The sequence below is a fragment of the Numenius arquata genome, chromosome 14 (genome assembly GCF_964106895.1).
Source record: "Numenius arquata chromosome 14, bNumArq3.hap1.1, whole genome shotgun sequence".
NCBI lineage: Eukaryota > Metazoa > Chordata > Aves > Charadriiformes > Scolopacidae > Numenius > Numenius arquata.
Genome location: NC_133589.1, coordinates 13,152,844 through 13,178,235, shown reverse-complemented (window position 1 = coordinate 13,178,235; position 25,392 = coordinate 13,152,844). Strand labels below are relative to the sequence as shown.

At 43.0% G+C, this 25,392-nt stretch overlaps 1 protein-coding gene across 1 annotated transcript; it reads left to right on the top strand.

The window, feature by feature from the left end:
* The first annotated feature begins 1,200 nt into the window (after positions 1 to 1,200).
* HAPSTR1 (HUWE1 associated protein modifying stress responses) lies at positions 1,201 to 17,988 on the top strand. Its single transcript, XM_074158485.1, has 4 exons — positions 1,201 to 1,573; positions 2,409 to 2,489; positions 6,609 to 6,884; positions 14,542 to 17,988. The coding sequence occupies exons 1-4, from the start codon at positions 1,354 to 1,356 to the stop codon at positions 14,784 to 14,786; spliced, it is 822 nt and encodes a 273-aa protein (XP_074014586.1). The 5' UTR covers positions 1,201 to 1,353; the 3' UTR covers positions 14,787 to 17,988.
* Positions 17,989 to 25,392: the final 7,404 nt, after the last annotated feature.

Below are 25,392 nucleotides of genomic sequence, written 5' to 3'. Positions count from 1 at the left end.
GGGAAGGGCTGATGTGAGACCCGGCCACAGGCACAGCAGTGGCACTGCGGGCGCAAACCCGGCTGCGGGTGCGTCCGGCCTTTGCACAAAACCGAGAACGTTACAGAGGCCAGAGGGGGAACTCAAGGTGCTTTCCTGCCATTTCCAGCCCGGTCCATGGCTTGGCTCGCACGCTGGGACTATTTGCTCCGACTGGAAGGAGCTGTGTGGCTGGAGTGGTTCGGTGGATTTTCACAGCAGCATTTCGAAGAGATCATGAGGTAAGCGAATGCTTTAAACACGTGCAAAGCCGTGATTAATAGTCTCGTTTGGAATTTTGCCTGGCACAGTCCAAACACACCGCAAGAAACGGTAAATATTAAAAGCGTGTAAAACGGTGGAAAAGGGATCGCGAGGGTTGGAATCCTCGGCGCAACTCTCCCTGCCGACACCGTGCCCCCTCAGGCGCTGGGGCCGGGCTCGCCCGTGCAGCAGGGCCCGGCCCCGCCGCGGCAGCCATTTTCCCCCGGGCCGGGCCCCGGCCTCGGCCGCAGGCCGGGCGGAGGAAACCCCCTCCGGGGCGGGGACCTGCTCCTCCTGTGGGCAGCGCGGCGGCCGGCCGTCACCTCACGGGCTTCGGCCCCGCCGGCAACGGCTGAGGCGGGGGGAAGCCCGAGGCGGCGGGGAGCCCGAGGCGGGGGAAGCCCGAGGCGGGGCAACGCCTCACCCGGCTTGGGGCAGGCCCCAACGCCAAGATGGCAGAACCGCCCTGCCCCCGCGGACACCCCGACCCGACGAGCCGAGCCGAGCCGAGCCCAGCCCAGCCCAGCCGCGGGGCTCCGGCCCCCCCGGCGAGCCCGGCGGCGGGGGGTGAGAGGCGGCAGGCAGGCGGAGCCGCCGCCGGGCCCGGCGCATCAGGCCAGGGGGAGGGACCGGGGTACAGCGGGGGAGGCCGCCGCGCCTGCGCCCCGCCGCCGCCGCCATCCGCGCACGGGCGTGTGACGGCGTAACCAATCTTGCAGCGGGGCCCGCCCCCCGCGGAACGCCGCACCTGACGGGCGGGCGGGTGGACCAATCAGAGCCGGGGATGCCGTTCAAACCTGCGGTGCCGGGGTGACGGCGGCCAGTCGGGCGGCGGGGGCGGGCGCTGGGCGGCAGCACGTTCCCAGGCGTCTCCGACGGGCTTTTACTGCGCTCGGGGCGGCGCCGGCGCTCAGTGTGTTTGGAGCCGGCGGACGGGCGGGCCGGGCCCGCGAGCATGGGGGTGAGGTAGGGCCGGCCCGACTGCGGAGGGGAGGCGAGTGCGGCTGTCTGGCGGGGCTGGGCCTGCGCGGCGGCGGCGAGGAGAAGCAGGGACGCGGAGCCGGCCGGAGGATGGAGGACAAGAAGGAGGAGGGCGAGGCGGAGATCCAGGAGCACGGGCCCGAGCACTGGTTCAGCAAGTGGGAGCGGCAGTGCCTGGCTGAGGCCGAGCAGGAGGAGGCGCTGGCCCCGGAGCTGCAGGACGAGGCGGCGGCGCAGCCCGAGCACAAGCAGCAGAAGCTCTGGCATCTCTTCCAGAACTCGGCCACCGCCGTGGCGCAGCTCTACAAGGGTGAGCGGGGCGGGACGGGGCGCGGTGGGCTCGGGGCCGAGGCCGGGCCCGGGGATCCGGCGGCGGGGTCTGTATGGAGGGGGGGGAGCCCGCCGGGGGTGGGGTGGGAACGGTGCCGCGGCGTCACAAAGGGGATGTGGCGGCGAGAGCGGCCTGGGCAGGAGGAGGAGCGGGCTTCCGGCCCGGGGGCTCCGCGCCCCTCCATAGAGGCAGACGGGAAAACAAAATGGCGTGAGGGGGGAACAGCGGCCGCTGCCCGGACATCGCCCTTCGCGGCCTGCGGCGGAGCGGCCTGCGCCGGCGGAGCCGCTGGGCCGCCTCTTCCGTCGGCCCGGCCCGGCCTGGCCTCCCCCACCCCGGCCTGGCGGAGAGGTCGGGCCGGCCCTGCCTGACCCAGGGAGGAGAGCGGTCTCGGCGGGGGGCCGCGCCGGGAGGGTCCCGGTCGGCGGGGGCGAACGAACCCTGCGAATGTCCGTAGAGCGACGGGGTCCGGGGGCGGGGAGGGTGGGGGCAGACCGGGAAGCCCGGCCCCGCCGGCGGCGGCTCCTGACGCCCAGCCCAGGGAAGAGGCTCCCGACAAAATGGCGAAGTGAGGGGCCGGCCCCATTGTGCGGCGGGGGCTGCGGGCGGAGGCCGGGCAGGGCGCTCCCCCGGCGGGTTGGGGGAGCCGCCGTCGCCGCGCCCGTCGCCCGGGAGCGGGCCAGCCGCCGGCCCGCCCTTCTCGGCCTTGATCCCGGGTTGCCTTCGGAAGGTGGAACAAAATGGCGAAACCTAACATGGCCGTTCGGAGTTGGTGACTCCAAAATAAACAGCGTGTGTCCTTCCCTCCCTGCAGACCGGGTGTGCCAGCAGCCGGGGCTCTCCCTCTGGGTCCCCTTCCAGAACGCCGCCACTGCGGTCACCAACCTCTACAAAGGTAAGGGGTTGCCCCCCCCGCTGCCCCGGCAGCCCTCCCTGCCAGCCGGGCCCCGCTCTGCTCCTGCCCCGGCTTACTCATAAGCAGGGCCTGTTAATGTCTCTTATTCACCCTGATAAAATCTAACCCGAGACTGCTTCCTGAATCTTGCAAGTTTTCCCTGGGTCACTTTAGCTGACGGTAGCTGAATCTTTTTGGTTGCCTCACGTTGGTGACTAATAACTTAAAAGCTGTTTTATTTTGAGACCCTTGAAAAAGGATGTTCTTAATGTGTGGCTTGCTCTCATGAATTCAAGGGAAGAGTGCAATAGCTTATTAAACAGTACTTAAATTTCCTGCATTTTGTATATTTCATGGTGTGTTATATGTTTGGGATATCAGTATAGTAATGTACATTTGCAGTGAAGCATAGGTTGGGTTTAGTGTCTGTAAAATTCTACATAGATGTTAGATGACAGAAAGTTTTATCTTGTTGTGACAGCGTGGCCTCCCAGTTTATTTTAGAATAATAAAGTGTAAGCTGGGAGTAAGTCTCCCAGTTTATTTTAAGTGCTAGAATGTCACTATGACTGTGTCCTGGGTGGCTGTAAGAAAGCAGCATTAGCCAAAACTTTAAGAGTGCACTCTGCACACGGCTGTGCTGGTTTACTGTGTGTTTCTGTCTGTCAGGGTCTGTTTCTGAGCTCTGCTGTTGTTTGGGTTGTCACAAGAATTATTGTCTGCAGAAGAATTATTCAGTGTTTTCTAGTTTGTGTACAAGATTATACAAAAATGATATCTCTATTAGTGGAGGCTTAAATTGGCACAGTATGATTGCCGTTGTTACTGTCTTCCATTCCTAGGAATGGAAAAAACTTTGGAAGTTCCAAATTGTTGTTTTTCTGACACTTAGTTTGATTTTTTTTTTTTTTCCTTGAGTGGGGGATGATTTTTTTTTTCTTGGTCTGTACAGCATTATCTATAGCTCTACCTGCATGTTCTTTCATTTGTTGCCAGTTTTTCCATTTTGGATCTGCAGTTGAACTTAATGTGTTTGTGATGGCTGATCAGGTTTCTGACAGATGTGGGTAGAATAAGGAGGAAATGTAGATGCATAACCCTTGCTGCCAGAGACTTGACTTTTGCAGAAAGTCATTTGGATGTTGTGTGTGTTGTGACTCATATAGAGGGGCAGCATGTCATGTAACAGGGTAGGTGTTGGCCTGAGGGAATGGGTCACTAGAATGTGGTCTGGGACACAAGTCACTTGAGCATGGTGCTAGAGTAGCAGTAGGCAGTGTTAACAAATTATCTGGAATAATTTGTCATTTTTTTACAAATGGCATTGCTCTCCCTTACAGCATCTTTACTATGAAGACTTAAGCTGTTTATTTTTTTTATCTCATTTGATTGCTTTTGCTATAGGCAAAATGAGCCCTATTTTTCTGCAGTGATGTGATTAACAGAAGAGTTATGGAAACTAGAATTTAAATAGGAAGCTGTCTTTGGTCAGGTGCAGTGTAATACTTCAAAAACCAGCATTTGAAACAGATCTTTCCTTAAAGCGGATCTTTAAGAAGTGCTGAAGTACCTTGGCTGCTCAGAACTACCATCTTTCAATTTTAAATTGACCATGTAGGCGCTGGCATACCAGGCAAGTTGGAGTCTCTTAATGTGAATTTCCCTGCCCTGGCGATGAATGTGGCTCTCTAAAAAATCTCCTGTTGTTTCTCACATACTCAGTAATGTTTGTGTTTTGGAGGACTCTGTCAAAGCACTGGAGAAGTTCTTGGTGTGGTAAACTGAACACCACAAACTGCCCTCTGCCCTGTCAGCTGGTTTCTGATGTTTGCAATTTTGAGGCATTAAAATTCTTTTAACAAGAGCTACATGAGGAACAGTGCATAAGGAGAATGCCATGATGTCTTGAATGTCAGTGTTTTTTCTGAAAATAGATTAGAAGTTTAATATCATACCACACTGTGAAGGTCTTGGATCACGAGTTTCTGATTGGTGCTGGTGATAGGGGCCTCATTCAAAGACATTTGATTATCTTCCAGATTGTACTAAAGATGTGGAGCCATGGCTTGTAACATCAGATTTAGAACTTAAGGCCACTGTAGAAAGCTTTAGGTGTATATTAAAATAAGACTTCTGAGCCTACAGTTTACAAAACATTCAGCTTTTTTAAATAATGTTAGTAATTTCAGAATGCAGGCAGCCTGACTGCTTGCATCTTGCCAGCTTAACTGTAAACAAAGTAGTTGTAACTTCTACCATAAAAATCTAATCTTTCCCAGGGTAATGACGCTTGAAATATGTGCAGGCTACATCAGCAGTTGGTGTGTTTGACCTCATCACTAGTTCATAGTTGATCCTTTGTAAAAGCATTCTTTCTTGTACACAAGGGAAGCAGAGTATTCACCTAAAGCTGGGCTCCTCACCTCTTGGAAGGACTTTCTCATGGTATTTCAGGAAGTGATTAAAGGAATATTGTCAGTTTCCAGGTTAGCCCCAGAGTGTTTGGGGAGCTCTCACTGGTGAGTGCAGTGGAGCCTGAGTGGCTGTGCAGGATAAAATGGCTGGAGGAATAATCTGTCGTGTTGCCATTGCTTTCACAGGAATTAGCATTTGTAAATCTTCTAGCCTTTGGATTACAAAGCAGCATAAGCAAAATACTCTTAAAGTGTGCAAAAGTAACATGTTAATTGTACACTATGTATACCTGTATAAGCTTATATTCTAAAAGCCCCAAGATTTAGCTGTGACCAATTTGAGATGTTTTCTTTTTTGGTAGATTGTGTTATGTTTGAAGTGCTGCTCTTTGGTAACATAGATTTTAGTGCTGTCTTTTGTGGACCATACAGTGGTGCCTTAGAATATAAGTCTAAGAATAGCATTTAATAGTGATTATTTTGGGGTTTTTTGTGTGTGAGAACTAGATCAGATGTGTATGTCACTGTTTACCTGTAAACCAGTATCTTGGACAGCTGTTCTTAAATAAATCTCTTAATATTATTCTGGGCAAATGGCTCTTATGTTGGACTTCATTAGTAAAACAAGAATATAAAAAGTGTTTTAATCAGCTCTGCCAGATTAAAAAAAAAAATCAATGGAAATCAAATAAATGAAATTGGAGTGGATATGTTGATGCCTTTTAATGGAGCAAGAGCTAACATAGCACTAATTTTCATAAAACTGAAATAGCTGTTGGCAAAGCTCTGATAACAAATCTATGACAAACAAGATGAGCATAATTGTGTAGAGAGTATGGTATGTCCCACCTGTTACTGTTGTGTGAAATTTACTCAAACTAGTAGCCAGAAATGTACTTACTGAAATTTGAAAGCAATGTAATACAGGGCATTGAGGAGTTTCTTAGAGGCATTGTTATAACTGATGTGCACAGGTGACCAATTACATCAATGGAGAATGAAATTGTATTTTGTAGTAGGATTAATTGGAAACAGTATGTGTTTAAGCTTTTGTATATCAAATTTGCAGTGGGATCTTAAATGGGGAAGAAAACTTTTTTTTTTTTTTAGACTTCCTTTGTAAATGGTATATTGCCTAATTGAAAGGCACTGGGGACACTTGTACTCTAACTAGCTTCAAAACTATGGCCTCCTGCAATTGAAATTGAGATGAAACTAGAGGGACTAAAGAAATGTGACTTTTTGGAAAATTCCTTACCTATCGGAATCAACAAAAGCAGTTACTCCATTTGTGTTCATGGGATTTCTTGACTGTACTAGTGCACTTTAAGACACAAACTCTTGAAGTGCATTGTCTGTTGATTTAAGTACCTTCCTCAGATGGACAAGCTCAAAGTGTGTTTTTAATGTTAATACAATATGATTTTGTAACCAGTGCTGTAGTGTTGACCTGAAGTATAATAAATGCTATTTAGGTGGTGCTTGAGTTGCTGTTGACTTTCTGACTTGTAAAGGGGGTGGAACTTTTTAGCTAATACTTATTTTCTTTAGGTTTAATAGGACTCATCCTCAATGTTAGTGTGACAGTAACCTGTAGCAGATACGGCTTCCTGTCAGCCATGGGAAAGAAGAGTGTCAGTGGTGTGCCATACTATACATTGCTCTCTGTAACACTTACTAAGAACTTTTTTCTGTCTTCTTGCAGAAAGTGTGGATGCCCATCAGCGAAGCTTTGATGTAGGAATTCAAATTGGCTATCAGCGTCGGAATAAGGATGTGTTAGCCTGGGTTAAAAAACGCAGAAGAACTATTCGTAGAGAAGACTTAATCAGCTTCCTATGTGGAAAAGTTCCTCCTCCAAGGAATTCTAGAGCTCCCCCAAGACTGACTGTAGTATCCCCTAACCGAGCTACTTCAACAGAAACTAGCTCATCTGTAGAGACTGATTTGCAACCCTTCCGTGAAGCCATAGCTCTGCATGGTAACAGTAATTTTTTTCAATACTACTTGGTTAAAATTGGGTGGGGGTTCTTAAAGCATGTCTGGCCCTTGGCCATTGTTGGTGTTCTTGTGTGTCATGTACCTAATGTTCCAGCTGAAGGCATCTCCTTCATTCTCTAAGGGAGTTTTTGCATGTATAAGGCATGTAGCTACTAAAAAGTTGCATAGTTAAATATTTTGAATGAGAAAAAACTACTGTATAAAGATGAGGTTTGGAGCTGTAATATTCTATAGCTGTGAACTCGACAGTTAAGTGTCATCTTTTGGTAGGGTTTTTGAAGCATGAAGAGACTTGGCATTCATACCAATGTTAAAGTAAACAAAATTCTTGGAAAATGATAATACTATGCTAGCAGGTAGTTAAATATTAAGATTTGGTTAGTAGCAAATAACTAGGAAATCTTTGCAGGGTGAGGGAGGGAATTTGATGTCTGACGCTGGGGTCAGTTCTGTCTCTGGGGTACCTTACTCTAGTACCCTTGTTGTTATACAGTGGATAATATGGTTTAGCATTCTATTTAGAGTACCCTGGGAAGTATACTTCACTTGCACATCATTGCAGTAATTGAGTCCTCTTCAGAACTTAGTTTTAGCTCAATTTCAGTCTTAAATGTCTTCCAGTGTCATACTGAATTTCCTTCCTTGTTATCACCAACAGTGTTGGTTGTGTGTCTTTTCTCCTTTTCAGATATGAATATTCAGTAGTTTATTCTGCACTGGACTGTTCCATAGCAAGTGATAAAGGAAAATGTGTTTTAAATTGCTCCTGAGGTGAAATGAGGCAGTTCAACTGTGGGGTTAATGCCTTCTAAAATTCCAAAGGGTAGCAGATATCTTAAGGTATAATAGTAGACCATTTAACAGTAAAAAAAAAGTCAAGCTATCTAGAAATACAACTTGTGAAACTTAAATGGCATTTTTACAGTCACAGTATTCTCAGTGGGGGGTGCAATTCATGAGTTAGATGAGTGGATTCCTGAAAATGCAGTCTTTGCTTCTGCTATGCTGTGGTGGCTTTTCAAGATATGTAAGCCAGACACTGTTACTGTCTAGGTGACAGCCTAATTCTGGTATTGTTTGCTGCTCTGTTACCATTTAAATCAAGCATACTTCCACCCGGTCATGTAGTTTTTGGCAGCTTTCCTTCTTATATTTGAAGCTGGCTAGAGAATTCTGTGCACCAGTGTTTGCTTATTCAGTAGGTAAAGCTAATTTCATGAGGAGAACAACTGCAGAAGCTGACTTTCACCTGATAATGATGTGATAAACACCCTCCTATAAAAAAAAATAGTTTTCTGAAACTGGTTGAATCCAGTGTGCTGTTGGCTTTATAGTTAAAGGCTTACTGTCAGGTGAGAGCAAGCTGGGTAGACTCACTTCAGTACAGTGAATTCTCAGAGTAAACTCAGGCATTTTTATTGGTAACATAGCTCTTTTCATGCCCTTGTATTGCTTCTTGGCATCTGCTTTGTATAGGTTTATGGAAGTCACTTCTTTATAATGTGGGAATCTGAACCATGAAGTATAAAGCTTTTTCATATTTTATTACTTAATACAGGGTCATGAGGACTGTAGGAAGTTCCCTGTTCTGTACTGGCACTGCAGGGGCTAAAATGCACTCTCCTCCTTAATCAGCTGGTTGACAAGATTACATGTCAGTCACCTTTGGGATTAGGTTCTCCTGATATCAGTTTCAGTCTGGTCTTTGACATAAATGCTTTTGTGCTGATCCTTTAGTGACTACGCTTGTATTTGGCCTTGTAACTGTTTTCAGGTTATTGCCTATCATGTGTGTGTTCCTCCAGCTTCTCCTCTTGTTTTCTTTAACATTAAGGAAGTTGTAATTAAACAGTCTCCCAAACTATTTTCCTATTTATCATAGGGCTTCTCAGAACTATGTTTTGATTTTTGAAACCTGTATAGGATCTTCACATGTTTGTAAATTAATGCCCTGTGTGGGGCCATGTTTATCTTGTTTTTTGGCAGGCTGTTTAAAAGTGATTTTCTGCTTCTAGGTATTGTGAGGAAATGTAAAACCTGATGATAGTGAGTAGCAGTCTCAGCAAGTGTTCAGGACTGAGGCTTTAAGGGGAGTTTCTGCATGTAAAGGAGTGAGGCTTTGTTTTCTCCTGATAGGCTTCCTATCAGTGCAAGTGATAGGAAAGTGGAAATTGAGTATTTATTGGTGATGTGGATGGGCTGAGTTAGATTTGGTGGGTAATGGTAAAACTTGCTGCTCTAAGCAAGGTCTTTTTTAGTGAGGCAGGGATAGATATGAATCTCTCGTATTATGACACCAAATAAAGCTCTGTTGAAGTTGAGCTGGTTTATTGACTCCTCAAATAGGTACAATATATGTCCAAAGACCATTGTCCTATAGCTTGTTGATCTTGCTCTTCGATGGGCAAAACACTTGTATTTTGAAGCACTTAGAGGGTACACCATCAAAATCAGATCTAAAAACTTTGACAGAAGTTGTGGTAACAAGATAGCTAATAACTAAATATTTCCTGGAACATCAAACTAGGTGTATTCCCTAGACTAAATAAAACATTAGAGAAGAAACTTGAACTGTGAATACCTGGAAAGAAATGAAAGCTTTCAAGAAAAGCTGAGTAGTTAGCTCAAGGTAATATATGCTATTTTACTCTGAGGTTTAAGTAGTTTTTTTCTGAAACTTCAAGAACTGTGCATCTGAAGCCTAGTGTTTTAAGATGTGACGGTAGAAGATAGAAGATAAATACCTTTGTTCAACATCTCAAATAGAGCTGGGTTTTTAACTTCCACAAGACCCTAAAATGTCATTGCAGTTAGCATAGGTATGGATATATCTTCACTTACTTTCTGGATGTGTATTGCCATATGCAATTCTGTAAGTTTCAAATGACAGAATTAAATCAAACTGAGCTAATGGTTATAAGATTCCCAAAAGCTGACATGTGCCAGGTCATTTTCTGCTTGGCTGTAGCTAGCGTACTAAGTGTCACAGTGCTGGTGGCTGTGCATAGTCCATGTTTGAAATGATGCTTTGATCTTTTGATGTGGGATGTGTTCTGTGCTTTACCAATCATTCTCCCAGCATAATAGGAGAAAATGTTATGATTTGAGCAGGGTGAAGAAGCAAGCATGCGAAGGCAATGCTGAAATGCATTAGACTTGAGCATTCTTCACTAAAAATGATGTCAGTAGGCAACAGTGCAGTGAGGGACTGTTAGTTCTTTTGCTTCTTAATTTTAAGGTTGGTGTATATCACTAATGTGATTCAGTCTCTCTGTGGGGTAGAGCCCTGGCTCTAGCATGGAGAAGTGTGGGGCTTGGCCCCTTTAAAGAGCCTGACTTTCCATTAGGCCTTCTTACTGTCTCCAAATATTAAACTGCAATATAAAACATAAGCACTTGTTCGTGGAGTGGAGAAGAAGCAGTTGGTAGAGGAGATGGGAGAGCAGAGTTCAGGTTGGTTTGAAAGAGTTTAACTTAAAGGTTGTGTGTATATATAACTGTCACAAAGTTGTGTATTGGTATGTCCTGCTAAAACTTGCTTGTTGAGCAGTGCTGTGAAAGGGTGAGTATGACATAGAGGAGTGACAAGGATCTATCTGCATGCCATTTTGTATTTATCTGGGGTTATTAACTAATTCCTCCTTTAGCCACACTTATCTAAGCGTGAATATTCTTTTTGATACTTCCTGATTAAAACTTCTGAAAAACAGTATTTAATACTGTTACTATAGTGAACAGTAGTTATCTGGTATATTATGCTGTGGTAGTGATCTGAATAACTCATACTCACTATAGACATAGTTATAGTGTAGATAAAACAGTATTTCCAGTTTGTTAGGCCAGAGTTGATAAACTTGCTAATTTTGCATAGACAGTCTTACTTACCTTAAGTATTTCATACTCCATAAAACATACTTTTAGCCAAGCATTCTAATCACTTGATAGTTTTGGAGAGTACTTATTACTAAGTTAGCTAGTATTGATCTCAATTTCTTCTATACTACAGCTTTTTCTAATAGTACTATAATTTATCTGAATCTATATTCTAAAGTATTAAAGCAGGTTTTTGTGAAACTGCTGGTTATGAAACACCCATGTTGTTGATGACTTGGCTGAAAGATATGGCAGGAGTGAGAGTGTAGTTGGTACTGCAAGATATTTCAAATACGCTTTCCACTTCAATCCTTTCAAGTTTAAAAAGGAAAGACCCATGTACCTTTCTTAAAGGCCTCTCAAAAAAGGAAATGTCTCCTGTAGAAAGCAGTGGGAGTCTACAGGGGTGGTCATGAGATCACAAAAGTAAAGACACTTCAGTAGCTGTTTGAATCTCTATCCTGTTTTATAGACAAAACTGATGTGCCTGTGATTAGGTTGTGTTAATCACAACATAGAAATTTGAGGTTGTGAATTTGAGGTTGCTAACTAATGTTGTCTTACTATTTCCTAGTATCTATCACTGCTTGCTTTACTGTTCTGAATGGTTAATTGCTTTGGGAAAGGTCTGAGTCCACTGAAAACTCAGAATACTTCACAATAAATGGGTTTTCTAAGATTTCCTCTTTGCATTACAACAACTTTCCAAGAAAAAAATGAACTGTGGTTCACAGCTTGTGAGAGATGCTTTCTCTGTCAACAAAAAAAATAGATCTTTTAAATTGCATTGCTGGTTGTCTTCAAAGACATCGATGCCATGAAATGGCAACTTGATAATTCAGTGCATGCCTTGAATTTTCTTTCTGATTCTTCCATATTGGCTTGATTACCCAGTCCTAAGCTGTGATCTAAATGTTTCATTTGACAGTTCTGCTCTCTTGGATTGATGTGTAGTGCTATGTAATATGGTTAACTGCCAGTAACTGATGGTAAGTTGTCACTCAGTCTGTTAGCATACTCAGTAATGACTGTTACTCACTACTTCAGTATTAAATACCTATATGAGATGCAAGATTAAACTGCAACTAGAAGTCCGTGTTGTGATGCAAAATCCTTGTACTCCTATCTTTATAGAAATTAATTAAAAACTACTCTCCTGCCTTTGACATCAGGTTTGAATGAAGATTTTAACTCATCTCTTGAAGGTTGTTTGTGTATTTCAATGTACAGTGATTCATTATTACCTAAATGTTGGAAGGTTAATGCCTACTTGAGGCATTGCTTGTAAATCTTGGCAGTCTGTTTTAGAATATGCTGGAGCATATTACAGATGCATCTTTTCAGACTTCTATATCTACTGTTTTAAAAAATGTTTGTTACTTGAAAAGGCTCTACTTAAACATAATTTTTGCGTGTTGCCAAAAAAGGTATCCTCGCATCACAGGTCAGTTTTGGGGATTTATTACAGAACAATTTTACTCTCCTTACTTGAGCATTAGACATAATGAGAAGGTGTCATGATGAAACTGAATTAGTATATTGGTCATTTGGTTACAAGTTGTATAATTTACGACTAAATGATTAAAGTGGTGTAAATTGTTGACTCAGTGGAAGTAACAACACTGAACTTGGGTGTTCAGAGCAATTTTGCTTGGAATAGTTATGTGGGGGGAGATCTCTGCAATCAAGTTGGATTTGAAGCAATACTGCTTTCTGTGCACTGTCAGTTTTTTTCAATTTAAATGTACAGGATGAATTAATATTTTTTCTAATGTAATGCCAGTTGAAATTAAATTTGCTGCTATCTTTGAATTGTGAAATGATTTGTTACCTGTCCAAATTTTGCATGTTGGTGGTTTATCCAAGTTATGGTATCTGAATTAGCTTTTTGCTTGTTCATCTGTGTCATCCAGTTAGCTGCTTTACTTTCTTTGGTAGATGTATAGGAACCTCTTCGTAATGGTTTTGAATTTAAACTTGACCTTAATCCTGGGAGTACTGGAACAAACCTTGTTTCTGAATTACCTTTTCACTAAAACAGCTTCTACTGTTTAAATACTTTCTGCCATTGTGAATAAAAGATGATTTTAATACTAATAAAACACGCGGGGTCCCTGTCAGACCTCAAACCATGTGTCTGAGTCATGTTGGAACACCACTTTGAGCTGTAAGCAGAAGCTCTAAGAAAGCATCAATGATCAGTGGCTGTTCCTGCGTAATGCTCAGTCTGGGTAAAAAGTATATCCTGTGCTGTTACAAGGTCTAAGCTTTAAATATGCATTCAGCAGTAATGTGCAGTAGAGTGGAACTGGTTGGCCTGTTCTATCCTGACTTCTGTATCAACCTGCCACTGCTGCAGATGGCTTTAGAATTTATCTTCTAACTGTGGCTTCTGGCAACTGATCTAGTAGCTCTAGCAGTCTTCACAGAGCTTCTGAAGTTGGTTATTTGGCCTATCACCAGCTAATAAATAGGGTTTTGTTAGGCTTTATTTATCAGCGTGTGACTTCTGGCTGCATATGTGACTGTATATGAAGATGTGTATTAAGTGGCTTTGTGCACACACAAGATGTGATGGTTGGACAAAGGTATAGAGTATTTGAGACTGGAGAAAGCCTCAGAGCTCAAGATTTTGAAGGCTACTGAGACAGAAATCTTCCTGGACAGCTTAACATCTGCTTGTTCTTATTGCTAGAAAAATACAAAGGTGTAGATTTTGTTCTGCTCTTCATCTTCCTGTATGACTCTTGCTTTGGTACTTTATTTCTAGGACCAACAGATGTTTTGTACTTTCCTAGTGATTCTCAGATTTGAAGCAGTTGTTGTAGCAAAGATGTTTGTCTTATCTCTGAGCTCCTGTTTATCTACAAATATAGCCTGAATTCCAAACTGAGAATTGTTAGGCTTTCATGTACTAGCCCTTATTAAGCTTATGTTTTGGAATGTCCTGCTTTTGCAAAGTTACCATAATAGTAACATTACTGAAGACAAAGTTTAAATCAGTATGAAGTTCATTATTTTCTTGTTTATGGCTTTGTTTTTACAATAAATAAACCTCTGCTTTCATTAAACATTTTATTAATAACCTGAGCACAAACCAAAGTAATTCCAGGGTACCTGTGACAGTGTTTTGGATCAGATCTGTCGATAGCAAATTTTGGGGGATTGTCATATGTCTTTGCTTGGCTTATTTGTTATTTATTGCTCTTCTGAATTCTGATAATACTAATGTGTTGACTAATAGCAGCAGCCATGAAATAAAACTCTTATTTAAAAACTAGCTGTGGTATACACCTGTCAGATCTGCTGGCATACTGCCATGTTCTGTAGAATGACAGTAACTGAGGGAGTGAAGGGGGAGCAGGGTGGTGGTGTTTGAAATGAGACCAAGGCAGGTCAACCTGGAAAGCCCTTGGTAGGGCGTTTTCCTGCTGTGTAACTATTGGTCTAGTGTGAAGCTTCTGTAGTGAAATAGTCTGCTCTTGAGTATGTATGCATTTTGCATAGCATGTCATACTTCTGGGACAACCTGGTATATAAACTCACTTTGAATGTCTTAAAAAGCAGTTCTAGTGATTGTTAGATGCTTATATATATAAGCTGGGAAGATGTGGTCTGGACTTCAAATAAGTGTGGTGCAAATAACAGGATGAAGTGCCTTTTACTTCTCACTAGAAGTCAGATAAGCGTCATCCCCTCTGCCGCACGTGGGAAGTTACTTTCTTTACTGTTTGACCTAAATGCTCTTTCTTTTTTTCCCCTAGGTCTTAGTGGTGCAATGGCTAGTATAAGTGTTCGCTCAAGTACCCCAGGCTCGCCCACTCACGTGAGCAGTGGCTCCAATGCTAGTCGAAGGAGAAATGGACTCCATGATGTTGATTTGAACACTTTCATATCAGAAGAAATGGCACTCCACTTGGACAATGGTGGAACTAGAAAGCGTACCTCAGCCCAGTGTGGCGATGTCATTACAGACTCACCAACTCATAAACGCAACAGAATGATCTAAACTGCAAAAATTTCAAACCCACCATGCTGCTTGAAAGCCACTTGATCCTCAGAGTACTATTGAAAAGGAAACATGAGGCCATCTTTCCATATTCACTGTTTAAGACAAATGAATTCAATAATTGCCATAAAGGAAATTTTAGATATTACATTAGATGCCTCTTGTAACTGCGGCTTTCTTAAACTATATTCTTAGCAGAGGACATCAGATATTGTGTAGTAGTTAGCAAGATCATCATAGGCGAACATGTATCCGTTCCAAGGCTAAAAGTGACCTTACTTGTATTCTTAAAGGGAAAGGAAATTTCAGATGTTTATTTGGTTATAGAATGCCTTTTTTTTTGTCCTTTATTTCCTGCTGTGTTGAGTATTTGCTTAAACAGTATTGCCAGTTTGACTGAAATTTGTCTACAACATGACTTGGCATCTTTGTCAAAACTGCAGGCTTCCATTTTTGCAGCACTGTACCATGCACCTAGTTTCTATATAGTAACAGTGTGCAAGTTATAAATATTGGACTGTACCCTTTTTAGTTTTAAAAGCAGTTGATAATTCTGGTGATTGTGTGATAATGTAAAGAGGTGCTATGATGGTCATGCAATTAATACTTAATATTGAATCAATACAAGGATCTTTATTGGATTCACTTTGTGTGTTTTAGTGCTCTGAAGTAGCAATATTAAACTTTTCCCCGATTAACTTCATAGGCTTTTAAATCAGTTTGAGAAAATATATGTACTTATTGGTATTATCCTCGTGGTAATCATACACAGTGCAGACTGCACCAGTGCTGACCTAAATTTAGAGAAAGATGTCCTGTAATTGGAAAATAGGCTTTTCTGTTCAGTATTAGTGAAGGGTAGGTTTTGTGTACACCCATATCCCATTTTGCATTTCTTGTGAAGTAATTGCCCATTGCTGGGGAGGGGTGGGAGGAGAGGGAATGAGGGGGAATAGTTGGAAAAGGGGTGTGTTCTAACAAGTAAGACTTCTGGTCACATGTGGAAGCTTGGACTAACTTAAACAAGATTCTGTGTGATGCTCCCTCCTTCGGAGGGAGTGACGTGCAGGTTCTGTGAAGTTGCTAAGAAAATAATTTAAAACTGGAAGTTTGATAAAGCTCTGGATAAACATGCCGTAAGAATGAATGAAAAGGATAAATGGCTTTCTTTTTGTGTTGAGCTTACATTCATAGGATTGAACTCTGGCTGCCATAACTTAAGTATAATCTAAAACTAAACTAGAGATCAAGACTGATCTGCTGCAAATCCGTTTCTGAATGGGGAAGGATAAGTGTCAGTCTCAAAAGAGTGTCCTAACTATTTTTACATGTAGATGCAGCAAGTCTGGTGGAGGGCTCTGGCTTTAAGGGCCTCTAACTCTCTGCCAAGGAAAGGGATAGTACAGGAGGAATAAGAAAATGAAGAGCTCCAAACCTGCAAGTTGGGAGGAGGTATTTAGTGAGGTGGTATGTATGCATGCTTTAACTGGAAGCATAGGCTGATTCTTGGATGAAATGCAGCTATGCTAGATTCACAATACTAAAAGAATTGTGAAGTTCTAGCTAAGTTAAGGCACCTTGAGCTCCATGTTAATACACAGCTCTTCAAGACTTTTGCTTATGTGCTTGTAGAGTCAGATCTTTTTTGTATTATCTTCCCTGTTTGAAACAGACTTCACTGTAGTTTTGCACCCTTTTACCCTGGTGTCCTCTCATTGGTGTTCTGTAGTCAAGGCAAGACAGCAGTGATGTGTCAAATTCTCAGAATTCAAGGCACTCTACTAAGAGCATAATTTTCTTGCTTTGTGGTGCTTCCATCAGATTTCTTTACATCTAAGAGCTCTTGAAGATGTCAACAGTTGCACAGTACTGTAGCTAGAGGTTCTGTAGTTCATGGGACAATTGTAAGAACTGTCCAAAGCGAGATGGTAAGAACTGTTCAAAACCCCCACCTGTGTTACATAGCTGAACTTGCACATCACCTGAAGACTCAGTATACATTAATTTCAGTTACTGCTATTAACTACGATTCATAAGACTTATTTTATGTAAAATATTAATACTGCATAAAGCTAGTTTTCATTTGGAGACTGCATTTTCAACAAAGATTTTGAAGATGGTATCTAAATATATCTGTTAGTATTTATTAGGCTGTTGGCAGTGAGAGTTTTCTGTTCCAGAAGAAAAATCTGGAGTCCTGAACAGAAAGGATGTGTGTGAGAACCATTCTTCAGCTCTTCTGTTTATTCATTAACTGGCTTGTACAACTAAGATGCTTATGCTCTGCAACTTCTAACACACTTTACTATTAGTAAAGGTAACAACATACTGGGATCGGTTCTGCATATATGGACTGAACTGTAACAGTGCTTCTGGTCTAGCCCAAATATACAGAGCCTGTTCAAATTTCTTTTCCCTTTCCTTGCAGTGAAATAAATCCTGTTAATGCTTTGAAGCATTAATTCAGTCTACTACCATCTAAAACTAAATTTGTCTGGTTTATTTATTTAATTTGTGCCATTTTTCTTTGAAAGAAAGCAGGCTTAGGTATTAAACTGGTTGCATTAATGTTTTTTTTGCTTGTACCTTAAATATTTGGCAACTTCTTGATAGTTTTTTGTTTAGCCCCAACTGTTTGCTCTTTGTTAACCTCTGCCAGAATGATCAAAAATGCATGTATTCACCTGGTAAACACAAGGAGAACAGGTTGTCTCTTAAGTAAAAAAAAAAAAATAAAAAAAAAAAGTCCAGTACCTGTTGCTTTGAAGACTATTTCTTGTGCCAGTGTAGAAAATTGATGTTCTGGAAATAGCTTTCAGCTATTATCCGAACTGTAGCTCCTGGAGCCAGAAGTGAGTTGATTCTTTTTTTTCTCTCTAAGAAACACTGAATTGAGAACTGTTTAGTTTGGTAAAAATGGTGCTTACTTTTGCTTTCTCCTATGAATCGTATAGTTGACCGGTCTCTTCTCCATGTACATCAAATCTAACATGAATGTGCGGCAAGTTACATAAAGTACATCCTGCACTGAAGCTACTGAGCTTGGCTTGCTTATTAATGAAGTAAGTTTTAAATGTTAAATTTAAATCTATATTACAATAAAGTAATGCAAAAATGATTTTGGCTGAAACTGAAGTCCTGCAGTTAAACTTACTCAAATGTGGTTTACCCAGCTGGAGTAATAGAAACTCTAAGTCATAATAAACCTAATAAAAAAATGAATAAATACAACTAATCAGGCTGCTTTGTAGTTCTTTTAAGTTTCTGAATAGCACAGTCCATCAGTAAACCCAAGTGAAGATGTGGTTAGTGCCAGTGACAGGCTTACGTGCTTCTGCAGAGCAGGATTTTTTGGGAATGCAGTTTGATGGCAGCTGTTCAGTCTGGCCACACTTAAGAGGCTTTCCTTTTGCCTTTTAGGGACTAATGAAGATACTAAGAGTAGGGGCGCACTGTTACATTTGTATAAGATGTTCTGCAGAGTTTAGCATCCCTAATACTTGGGAAAAGCATCTTAAATTATGCCACTTAAAACTGCTTTAGAAAGTTAAGTTGTATTGACTTGAATAGTAGTGCTTTCTAGTCTCTTGCAAAAGAGTCTTTGGACTTAAGTGAAATTAGGTCCTTTATTTGGCAGCTTTTCCTGCTCCATGTGGGTGTCCCTAAACCTGCAAGCTATTTTGCACTTGGTATATCAGCAGGTCTTTGAATTTCATTATGAAAGAAGGCTTTATTTCAGAGGAGCTTTTAAGTTAAAAATGTCTTTTTAATTAAAATGTTAACATTTTTTTTTCACTTCTAGCCAGTGAAATGTTGCAGTGGGGATTTGGAAAGTATTCTTAAATGACTTCTAAAAAAACTCAGTGCCTTTCCAATGCTAGCCTAGGGCTAGTGGTATTTTGGCGGAAATAAGGAATGTGCAGAATAAGGAATTTGGCAGAATAAGGAATGTGCTCCTGACTTGCCCCACTGTTCCCTGCACAGGTGGGGCGGGTGTGGCTGTCTGGGGTAGCCACAAGGCCCTGTGGCTTGCTCCCTCCCTCCTGAGGCACTGGTGGCTTGGGGCAATGAGGAAGGCACAAGCACTGGCCAGGAGCTTTCCTTGACTGTGTGTAACCCCTGTGCCTGGTTTGAGGCTGGTAAACTCAAAGCTGCTGAGATGCTCTGTAGTCACCACTGGTGCTCTCTGTTGGCACTCTCTAAGCCTCTCTCAGACCCTCACAAATGGAAAACTAAATGTGTCTCAAGCTCACGAGGGTAGGAGTGAATAAACCAACTAAACCCACTTTTGTGCGGCATGGAAGCAATGCCTGGCTCTGCCAGTCTCCAGGGAGACTTGGAAGTGAGATGTTTCTCAGTGGGTAATGAGATTCCAGTGTTTCTGATGTGACTTTGAGCTGTGTGGCTGATGGGACAGCAGCTGCCTGGGCCTTCTGAGCACTGGGACTCTACATGGGGCTGTATTTTCACTGGCTGAGATGGGATGTGGTGGGGGAGTGCACAAGAATATGACCTGGTTGGAATCTGCTACAAGCCCATGGAGCATACACTATGCTTTGTAGAAAATCTTGGAATTTCAGTATAAAAAGTACAGATCAATTTGTTAAGATAGCATTTAAGACCACTCTTAATCATGCTTTGTAGTGTTTCACTATTTTTATATCAACCTTGTTTTCACTGTAAAGGTAAAGTCAGTTCTGGATGCCTCATGAGAGAGTGTGAGATGTGCATGAAAGGACGCACTGGGACCCTCACTGGAAGGGCTCATGGTGCTTCTCCAGCTCCAAAACTCAAGCCACGAGATTTCTGGAGTTCGTACACCTACTGCACTTTCTATGGCGCATCAGGGCAGAGGATACAAAATGTTTGCCTTTAAACTACATGCACTGAAATCTTTTTCTATGTTTCTGCCGGGGTTTTGGTAGGGTAGCTTCCAGCTCCTGCCCGTACAGCCGTGGGGTACCCCTGCTCACAGGATGTGCTCGATGAACAGTCCTAAGGTTAGCATTTGTTGCTTTGTTAATACTTGTTTTTATATTGATAATGGTTTGAACCAAGCTTTCTTGCCTTGATGTGAATTTATTCAGTCTTACTTACCTGTAACGCAGGAGGCAAGACCAAGAGTAACATGGGGAGGAAATACTGAGTTTGTTTTCCTGCTTAACTGAGTTAATTACTTGATCTCATACAGTTAATAACTCTAGCTGTCTATAGCACTGTCTCTGCAAATCGATGATCGTTAGACTACTTTCAAACCACAAAAATCTTTGCATCTTTGGGATGCTTTAGGCCAGTCTTGTAGCTATTTTTAAAAAACACCTACTGTGTTTTTTTGAATATAATTAAAACTTTAAAGCTCTGGGGACAAAGTCTTGCCATAAGGTGGCAGCGGTGATGCTGCCCTATGCCTCTTTCGTAAAGCACAGCTGAACATCACTAATGCTGTCTTCAACAAGTCTAAAAGCACTGACAAACAGAAATGTGTGGATTGCCCTTAGAGGCGAGTGGACTTCTCAGCTAAGGTGGACCATCTTCTAGAGACTTGCATTGAGTATCCTGCCAGTAATCCAACTCTTCATCTTCCTGAGGGAACCATAGTTTGTGTTATTTCTTTCATCTCTAAGCCTTTCTGCTGGAAAAGCTCACACAGTTAAGTCTGCTCTTTCATGGCTATGTGTAAATGACTTCCTGTGGAAGAGCATCTGTGATCCCCCATGGTAGGCAGGCTTTTTTCCTTTCTCCCTGGAGATACTGTTGTCATTAACATGAATCACTGAAGGTGCATTTCTAGATGTTAAAACGCATTTCAAAGTCTTTATGACTGAAATGATCATAGTTTTCCAGAGCAGGAAACAGCTGAAGATGTTGTGAATATTGTAGCTGCAGAGACTTGTGTGCTGCCAGATGCCAGTGCACTGGTGCAACTCATTTGGAGTCCTAGATTGTTTATTAAAAACTGATTTATCTGCCTTTCCTTGCTCTGTAACAGCTTCAGATGTGGCCTTGCCAAAATTCTCATTTCCTTAGGCCCAGATGCATTTCCCAAAATACAGGCAATTCATCTCTCCTGTGTAGAAATTTTCTAGGGAAATGGGTTCAACATATTTAAATCCCAGTAGCTGGGGACTTTGGTAATAGTTTCAACACAAGAAGGCCTAAGAGCTCCTTCAGAGTTAGTTTTCAGGTTGTTTTGATCTTTCCTAAAGCATACACCCATAATCTGTATCTACGTCTGTTTTTTCCCTCCTGTTTGTGGACCATTCTGAATTCTTTTCCGGCAAGGAGCGTCTCCCTGTGCTGGATGCAGCGTGTCTGAACATTGAGATGTTTCTGGTAAGTGCTTGTATGTGATGCATGTGCTGTTTCTTTTAAATTAACATGATTTTGGGTTGCCCACAGGTTGTGGTGTTTACATCCCTGGAGATACTTAGGACTCAAAGGAACACACCCCAGAGCATCCTGCTCTGGGACCTGCTTTTGGCAGGGGTTGGACCAGGTAACGCTCCGGTTGCCTTTCCACCTGAGTTACACCAGGATCCACTATATACTGTCCTCGACGCAGTTTTACCCGAGAGGGGGGTAAAAGACACTGGTGTCCTTGCTGCCTAGTGGCACCCGCTGCTCAGATAACAACCCACCACTGATGGTAACTTAGGAAGGGACGATTTTCCTTTCCTATGAGGCACATACTCCTCCAGAAACATAAAGGTTGTTCTATCAAAATTGCTACTCTATAATTTCCTAAGGATACGCAGTCCTGGAAAGTACAAACTGGTCCCTAATTTGACCACTTGAATTTCTTGCTCCGGTGTTGCCCATTTCCTGGGCATTGCAGTAACAGAGTTGTTTCGGGCTGAGTTGTGAAGCTGCTGCCATGGTGGATGGTTGCTCTACATCATCTGCTCAGCTGGTGGGAACATCATCTCCAAAGGACAGGAAAGATCTTGGCTTTGATAAGTCATAAAAAGGCCATTTTCTAAGAGGTGAAATTCCAATTAAGAGTAGCCAAGTGCTTCTGTGTTAAGGCCAAAGCCCCTTCTCATTAATGTTCTGGAAGACTGGTAAGAGATATCACAAAATTTGGAGGGAAACTGTGTGTGAGCTTCTGTGGGTGCACGTTTTGATTTGATCTGATACAGGGGAAACAGGGTAGGAAAGTGGAACTGTCAGTACAGATTAGACGTATAATCAGTTAAAGCTCTAATTGTCGTTATGTCCGTTTCTCGTATGACTTACTGGAGACAAATGGTAAAATCATATCAGTTATAAAGGTCTAAAGATTTCCACTTACTGGACACTGTCTGTGCTGAATATTCAGAAAAGCAGCAGTGGACTAATGGCAGCTTGAAAATGCTTTTCACAAACCTGGGAATTGCCTGAAAAGTAGGATATGGATTAGAGTTACACTGTTCCAGTCTAAGATCTCCAGAAACGCAGATTTTTGAAGTTGTTCCAGTGCCCAAGTTTGCTATGAACTGGGACTGCATTACTTAAATTTTTTATTTCCTGAAATAGTCAGACTTTAGTGTATTCCACTGAGACTAAAGCAGCCGGTCCCAGCTAAGCATCCTTCCTTTCAAGGATATGTCAAATTCACAGCAGTAACTAGTGGCAAGTGTGAAAAATAATATTGAATGTATATTAAATATTCTGGCTTGGGAGGAAACCTATGTATGACCTGTTGGCCACAGGCTCTTGCAAGTGCCTGCTGCAGTGATTTTTTTTTTTCTTTTTTTTTTTTTATACTTGGAGTCCTAGTTTATGATATCATTATGACAATACTGGAATACTTTTAACACAGTCAACAGTTTCTTGCATCTCCAGAAGATGCGCTGGACAGATCAGAGATGTCACTGGAAGGTGCCAAAAATGGGGGCAGACGTGCCAAGGGTAGGTGGCTTTGATACCTCTCAGTCCATCAGAGGCTGATCTGGTACCAGCTGGAGTAAACAGGTATCTGTAGATTTGATCATGGGAAGTTCTGTAGTTATGTTTCTTAGGTTTTAAGTGTTTACGGATGTAAAGTTGCATGAGGTTCCCAGCACTGCTGGTCAGTAACCCGCCAGGTCTTGCCTGCCACTTGTTCCTTACATTCTTCAAGACTGTCTCCTGCTGACCATCTGTAGAGAATCTAGGGGTCTCAGTAGGCCACCAAGCTCTACATTAATGCAACTACCACAAGGATTTACAGGTTGACCCAGAGCACTGCACTGGGAAAGTTTATGGTTGGGCAGGTTGTGGAATCAGCCTTTAGATTTGTCATCTCTGTTCAGAACAGCTGTGGCAAAATAGATGCACTAGGGGGGACAAAAAAGTTGATGGTATTATCTCAAATCCACACACAGGTAAATGATGAGCTGGAAGGTCAGTCTCATTTGAAAGATGCTTGGTCAACACAGAAAGACAAGGTGGTACAGGAAGATTAGAAGGTGAAGTGAACTTGCCCATCAGCTGTCACAGCCTTCAACTACAGTAACTCTGAAGCTCAGAGTGGAATAGCTTTGTGTTCCTGCTGTACTGGCCAACTGGTGGCTTGGGTGACTTCAAAAAGTCGTTTTTACAACTGCCCACATGCTCTATTACTTAAAGCTATATAAAACAAGTGACTTAAGTTCCTGAATAAAGGCATGATGCGGTAGTATGGAGAAGAACATCTTTTTTAAGCCATAGTTTGGTATGTGGTTTAGGGTCAATGGAGGCATCTGTTTTTATCACAGGGGATTTCATGGGGGTGATGCTGATGCTTTAAAGTATGTGTGTTTCTCAAAGCTTTAAAGCGATGCAAAGAGCCCTTGGGATTATATAACTGCCATGCCCAGTCCCTTTACCCCTCTGAAAACCAGTCATTCAGCAAGCAAAAGTAATCCCTCTGGTGACTCTTGCCAATGATGTTCTTTGTAAAGCGAGATGTCCAGAGTCAAGTAAGGAGTCTCACAAGCAGCGCTGGGAGGCAGGACAATGACGGCTCTAAGGAGTGCTGATGTGCTGTTATTGCACCGAGCATCTCATTGCTTACAGAGAGAAATGTACTGCTCTGACCATGAAAATGAAGTTTTGGCCTGAGGAATGCGTAGCTGCGTTGCAGATCAGGTGTTGGCTGTTCATGGCCGTGGTGTGGGGCAAAGTGGCAGTGGTGCTGCTGTTAGGTGGCTGGAGAAGAATGCTCCTGGTGCCCAAGTGCTGACTGGGGGGCAGGTGCAGACTACAGTTGTTTTCTGCAAAAGCTGATGTTTAGTAACAAATAAAATCTGGGTATGGAGGGAGAATGAGGTGTAATTTGTCAGAAACAAAAGCAAATTATATGATAAGATTTTCTACAATTTCTGTCTTGCTTGAGCTGCTTGCTCTAGTTTAGTTAACAGGATACTGGAACAGAAGTGGAGAGAGGGAACTCAGCCAAACCCTTATGCCTTAATTCCATTATCTGCTATCTCTCCAACCTGCCTGGCAAGCACTTGGGTAGGTGTGAATAAGGATCTCTCGAAGGAATACAAAAAGGGCCACCAGGGGCCATCACCTTGAACTTGTCCTTTCAAGTGTTATCTATAAATATGGTCCCCCACAGCAATCCAGCTGGCACCCTCTAGTCAAGCTCATTGCAACCTCAGATAAAACTGCTGTCAAGTGGAGCCAGATCTTCAGCTGCTTGATGGAGCTGTGCCCGTCTGTGCTGCTTGGGAGTGTGAATCAGAGGAGCTCCTTCCTTCCCATGGCGCAGCCTCCCAGCCCGTCAGCAGCAGGGAAGGAAGAACCTCCCAGTGGTGGGTGAACCGCAGCGCCCTGGTGTTTACAGTGTGCAAGTGGAGAGGAAGAGGAGAAAATCCAACAGAGGTGATGTGGCCCAGTAAATCTCATGTGTGGTGCAGCCCCTGATCTTTTGGGAGGCCCACCCCAGCGCGTATCCATAATGTGACAGTGATCCAGCTACTGCCTGAAAAACGTTTTAGAAAAGCAGCGTGAGCCCCCCATGTTAACTGTCACAGAAAAGACATGGCCCAAGGTGCGGGGAAGGAATCCCAGCTCTCCTGAGCTCTGGAGGAGTTTTGCTGCTTGTGTTTTAGCCCAGATTTTCTTTCAGTACATGGCATCCAGCAGGTTGTGCCAACGGCTGTGCTGTGTGATGGCAGGGCTGGATCTGCGTCCTTCAAACAATGGCTTTGCCTGCTAGTGCGACTGATGAGGAATCGATGCTTTTTTTAGCTGATGAACTCTAATATCATCAGATGAACAGAACTGTGGAACAGAAAATCTCTCTTGAATTTACTAGCTGTATTTGTATCCTTAAAAGAGCTATGTGCTGTCATCTGTCCTTTGTGAAGACCAAAATACATCTTGACAGCCTGCTTTCCTCCTTTCTAAGTGGCTGAAGGCAACTTTGCAGGCCCTTGGTGCTGAAACTGTCACTTTTTGTTAATCTTGTATGTTTCCTACATTTAAACTTTAAAATGTATCGGTGGAGTTGGTGTCATCTCCATAATCGTAACTTTATTATACAAAAATAACTCTTGCATAGCTAGCCCGAAGTTTCCTCTCCTCGGACAGTAGTGAAACAGGCACTGACATGGCCAGGACACTTTCAAGGTGATGTGGTGGTGGCACTGCCCGG